Source organism: Rutidosis leptorrhynchoides, chromosome 8, assembly GCF_046630445.1.
Source record: "Rutidosis leptorrhynchoides isolate AG116_Rl617_1_P2 chromosome 8, CSIRO_AGI_Rlap_v1, whole genome shotgun sequence".
NCBI classification, from domain to species: Eukaryota; Viridiplantae; Streptophyta; class Magnoliopsida; order Asterales; family Asteraceae; genus Rutidosis; species Rutidosis leptorrhynchoides.
The window spans coordinates 339,354,388-339,360,309 of NC_092340.1; the positions used below are offsets into that span (position 1 = coordinate 339,354,388).

Sequence of the window (5,922 nt, forward strand, 5' to 3'; positions counted from 1 at the left end):
ACATATAAAAACATCACATTAGGTGTGAAAAACAACAGCTCACAAACAGCAGTTTTTGGATCACAGATAGTAATTGCTTATTAATTAATTAGGTTTTATCATGGAGTAACAAAAGATGGTGAAAACTGGAGGATTTGAGATGAGTACCTGCTTCAATTGGTGATGAACGATCGACTGCAAAGTTCGAATTCAGTGGGTGAATCAAGTGAGTTCATGATTTCATCACATCACCGAGCAGTAAACATCAAAAACCCTAAAAGAAAAAAAAAAAGAGATCAAATAAACTTACCCAAATTAAAGGAAAACCCTAATTACAAGCAAAATCAGGAAATTGAGATAGGTTTTCATGAACATAGATCAATTCAATCAATTGATTAAAAGATCGGTTGATATATGAAGTCGCCGTCTCTGAGATGTGAAGAAAATGGAGAAATTTTGTGAGAGACGATTAGAAGAAAGTGGTGATTGTTGGGGAATAAGAAATTAGGTCGGCGAGATTCGAAGAAAGTGGTGATTGTTTTGTGGTTGTCGGGTTGATACTCACACACTCAATATCCATACACACAGAATTGACTATTATGTCCTTACTTACAATAATAGAGGTTCAAGTCTCAAGATAAATTTAAGGTTATAATTGTAAATTTTATGGTAAAAAGTGTGTATGGATCCAAAAATGATGTGTGAGTATCACCTCCCTGTTTCTAACCCATGTGACATCACATGCACATTTGTACTTTTTGACTCAAAAAATGTAGTCCTAATGTCAAATTTTGACCCCCCAATAACTTCAAATGTCAAATGTTAGTGTCAAATTCAATAGGGTCCACCAGTTTTGTATTTTTTTCAAATGAATTAAAATAGTAAATAGATACAACAAAATAAATAAATTACATATTAAATAAAAAAAATACATAATTAATTTTTCATAAGAATTTAAAAATACATAAATTGACGATTACATAGATTCAATAAAAAAAAAAAAAATTTTGCATTGCGAAAAGTGGGTGGATGGTTCCAAATATGCTCGACTAAATCCTCGGTAAGTTGGTTGTGCATATCTCGATCCCTTATTTCTCTTGCGATGATATCTCGATCACGTCCTCTGTTTCGTATACGTTCCATACCATTTTCCATTTCTTCGGTAGTGAATCTTTCTTTCCATTTAGAAAGTGCAAAGCCGTTATCTTCAAGTATCATGTTATGTAATATGAGACAACATTTCATCACTCTTCGCATCCTGTTAACTGACATACTTCGTGAAGCTATGCGTATAATATGAAAACGACCTTGAAGAACCCCAAATGCCCTCCCTATATCCTTTCGGGCACTAGCTTGAAATCTTGTAAATTTAATCGTTGGTTCTTCAGTAGGACATGAATATCCTTTAACTAAAGTTGCCCAATCGGGATATATACCATCCGCAAGGTAATATCCTTTGCTATATTCATGCCCATTTACCTCAAATGGTGCGGATGGAAATGTTCCGTTCTTAAGTTTATCAAATATAGGTGATTGGTTCAAAACGTTAATATCATTGTTGGAACCCGCCATCCCAAAAAAAGCATGTCATATCCACAAGTCATATGAAGCAACAGCTTCAAGCATAAGGGTCGGTTTCTTGTGATCACCCCGAGTGTATTGTCCTTTTAAAGCAACAGGACAATTCCTCCACTCCCAGTGCATACAATCTATACTCCCGAGCATACCCCTAAAACCATGTCTATCCTCGTGTGCACTATATAATCTAGCAACATCGTGTGCATTCGGAGATCGCATGTATTCCCTTTTGTACAAAGTAATAACACACATACAAAAGTAATCTAGACATAGTATTGATGTTTGCTCACTCATTTGCAAATATTCATCCCACATATCGGGAGCGGTGCCATACGCCAATTGGCGTATAGCCGACGTACATTTTTGTAAAGTAGTAAATGTAGGTCTACCGATAGCATCAACTCGTTGAGAAAAGTAACTAAAATATTCTGGCATATTATCACTTTGGAAAGTAGTTAAACCTTGCACTATCCGGAGAAATAATTGTATTCGCATACGAAAACGCCGTTTAAATTTTCTTTGCGGATATTTTGGCGTCTCACAAAAATAATCATTCCACAAACGTTGTGCAGCAACCTCCCGTTCCCTAGAAATGTAACCTCTAACTCTCGGAATAGATGGTGCCCATTCGACTTCGAAAATATCATATTCTATTTCTTGAATTAATTGAACAATCCGCAAATCTTCAGAGTCGGAATTAGACCCCCGTAACCTCGAACCCATTTATAAACTAGTAAACTTTGTAAAAAAATATGGAAAGAAAAAGAGTAAGAATGAAATGTGTGAAAAATGATAGAATTGTTGGTGCTTAAATAGGAGTAAAATGGAGTAAAAATGATTTTTTTTTAAATAATACAAAAAACGGGTATATATCAGTTGGGTAACGGATATATTACCCCAACCAATCACATGCTGCCACATATCCCTTGAAGCCCTGTTTTTTCAGTCAAAAAAGGAACTGACGCCGCTAGCGTCAAAATTTGACGCCGCAATAATGGCGTCAGGGGCGTCAGATGGCGCCAGCTCGTCTGACACGGTCTGATCTGACGATGCGTTAGTTCCAGTCTAATGAGTTTGCATCTACTAAAACCAAAGAGTTTTAATTAGGGATTCGTGTGATTGTTTCTGATTGGTTGATTGTTTTGATGGAAGGCTCTGATTGGATTGGTTAGAATGTAAAGAAATGGATTGCTGATTTTATGTTTGTTTAATTGGTGATATGACCGAAATATTGAGTGTCTTATAAATGTACTTTATATAACTCACATTTAAAATGTCTTATACAAGTGATATGACCAAAATAGAAAGTGTCATATAAAAGTACTTTATGGAACCCACATTTAAAATGTCCTATACAAGTGATATGACCGAAATAAAAAAGTGTCATGTAAATGTAGTTTATGGAACCTACATTCTTAGTGTCCTATAAGGTTTTCTATGATATTAAGTGTAACAACCCTGCTTTTTCCGTCACTTCCGTTAACTTTCTGTTAGTTTATTTAACGGCGATTACTTGACTTTTATGTGTTTATGTGTAATAAATACATACTTTATCCCTGGAGGGTTACGATAATTAATATGGGTTAGTATTAATTTGAAAACATATTTCGGATAAAGAAATACAATAAAAAAAACGATACGGTTTTGATAACTGCTTTTTGAGCAACGAAACGCTCGAGTTTATTTTAATAATTATTTTAATGATTATTAACTTCTTAAAAGTATTTAATTTATTGGGTTTTTAATAAATTGAACGTTTGGTTGCGTTTTAACGATCGGTTTAGCGTTCCGGGCTTTCGGTACGTTTAAACAACACTTAGAAACGAACCATAATATTTAACTTAGCAATAATTTGAGCCTAAGGATATTCTTATGTCATTCTAATTCATAATTATTATTGGTAATAATCTATTTATCTTTGTGCTATTTTTAGTACACCATTAACGATTTTAATCGTTATTGCGTACTGTAAAAATCATCGAAACTCGCAGGGTTGCATGTAATCTTTTGGTGGCCAAAATAGGTGAAACTAAACTTCCGAGAACCCCTTTTTAGCCTCCCAAATTCGTGACCCTAGTGGAAGGGGGTGTTATGTCATTATTCGAAACTCGCTAGGTATTTTAGGCTAGTTAAACCTAATTTAATCTAAATAAAAAAAAACCCCACGCCTCTTTTTCTCTCCCGACTGATCGTCGACCTCATACCATCATCATCAAAGTCGACATTCATCTCCATCATCAAATCATCTTCAATCTCCATCAAAACATTTAATCGTTTAAAGAATCGTGCTTCTCTCGATCATCTCTACGCATATGTACTAGCAATTTAACATTTGGAGGTATAATCACATGAACCCTAATTTCTAAAAATCTGATTTTGATATAGTTTGATAGTGTAAGTTGTCAATTGCTCAAGTCTATACGCATTATTGTTGATTGGTGTCGTTAATTTGTTCGTTTGGTGCGTTAGGGTTTAAAACCGAAATCTATTATTGTGTGTACAGAAATTTGAATTTTTCAATTGCATGATATTATGTGATATTTGGAATCCTCATGAAAAACTATTAATTTTAGGCTTTGGATTCGCTCGATTTCGTTTCCGGATGATCAAGTTATGTCCATTTGAAATTAACGTTGTGTTTTTGTTGCTTGATCAGAATTCTGGTATTGATAGGCCATGAATTGGATTGTGAATGTATTACCATTGGATAGATAATTCAAAAATACTCAGTTTACACTAGGATATCATGCCATTTGCTTGAGTATAACTTGTGATATGCTTGATTTAGTGAAAATGTGGATTTTTACAGCAATTGCATGAAAACAGAATTGTATGCTAAAATGTGTTAACTTATGGGTTTAAAGCTTTACATATCTGAATTTACACAAAAATTTCTTCACTTTTCATGTAGATATCATGGTCTAATTGTATCTAGATCTCCGGATAATTGCATGCGAAAGTGACTAGCTAAACTAGGATCGAATCTACAACTTGCTCTCTGTTTTGTACTCCGTGGTTTGTGTTTTGTGAATTAACTTGAATTCTCCTGGAAAATGAATATTTATATGATATGTGATATATTATTAGTTAATTGCAATCTCTTAAACCTTATGCATTGGGCACACTAGAGCCATACTTTGTGCAATTTCTGAATTGAGCTGAAAACTAAACATCCAACTTGCATGAATAAACTGTACCAAATGGCTAAAACAAATTTGCTTATCTTTGGATATGTGTTAGTTTAACTTGTCCTTGAACCATGTCCACTGACCTAGCTTGATTTTCATGTCCCTAGCTCCGGTTATAGCTAATACGAGATCAGTGCGCTGTCAGAACCTGATTTGGAAAACCATAAATGTACCCCTTCTGATTCCTGACTTATAGACATCGTATGAGACCCTGGCTGGACTTTTTAGAATTGATTTTGAGTATACTTATGATATGGAGTTTTTCATGTTTGCATGAATTTGGTGCTATAAGATATTATGTGAAGTTTGCTACATGTACATGAAAACTATGCATGACGATAAACTGTGATTGTGAAATTGACCATTATGAACCAAAACGTGTTGTTTGACTTAGGTTTGACATGTTGACCAATATTTTACATGTACCTACTGATGGTGACTTTAGTTGACTACTTTGACCAAGTTTGACTTTGGTTTGACTTTGTTTGACTTGCATGAACTAGTTGACTAAATGTTGACTTTTACTTTGAAGCGCGTCGAGTCGAGCAATAAGACAACTTATCCTATGAAACCACATTTTTTAAGACTTATATGTTGACCAACCTACATACGTATACTTAGGTTGCACTTCTCTGTACTAAATCGCGCAAGTTATTTGTCTGTCTTCCGAACTAATCAAAGGTGAGTCTACAGTCCCGCTCTTTACATGTTTTCAGGGATGAGAATACATGCTATTGTACTTACATTTTCAAATGCTTTTATGTTGACACAAGTACTATATATACATATTGAGTTTGTACACAAAGCCCCTAGCTTGAATACTTTTAATACCATCGGGTATGCACAATTTAGATTGACGGATCCATTAGGTTGACAACCTCACCCTACTTTATAACTGTGGTGCATTTACTTTGAACATTAGATACACTCATACAAGTGTATAACATTTTTTTATGGGGTAAAGGCGAGTATAGTGGATTCTACACTCGGGTCATTGCTAGTATTCAAGTGCTCATGGATTATGTATACGTTTCGCTACTTGGAGTTGTACTTTTGAAATCTCGTGGTCAACGAAATTGAACTATTTTCTAAATAATGTTTTCAGATATTATACAATGTTATTTAAAACTGTGGTTTACAAACATTTGAAACTAGACATGGTAATGTCTACAAATAC

At 34.4% G+C, this 5,922-nt stretch overlaps 1 protein-coding gene across 1 annotated transcript; it reads right to left on the reverse strand.

The window, feature by feature from the left end:
- Nucleotides 1-1,566: 1,566 nt before the first annotated feature.
- On the reverse strand, nucleotides 1,567-2,280 carry LOC139864551 (uncharacterized). The gene has a single exon (XM_071853133.1). It carries the CDS (start codon nucleotides 2,278-2,280, stop codon nucleotides 1,567-1,569), a length of 714 nt encoding a protein of 237 aa, XP_071709234.1.
- Between the last annotated feature and the right edge of the window lie 3,642 nt (nucleotides 2,281-5,922).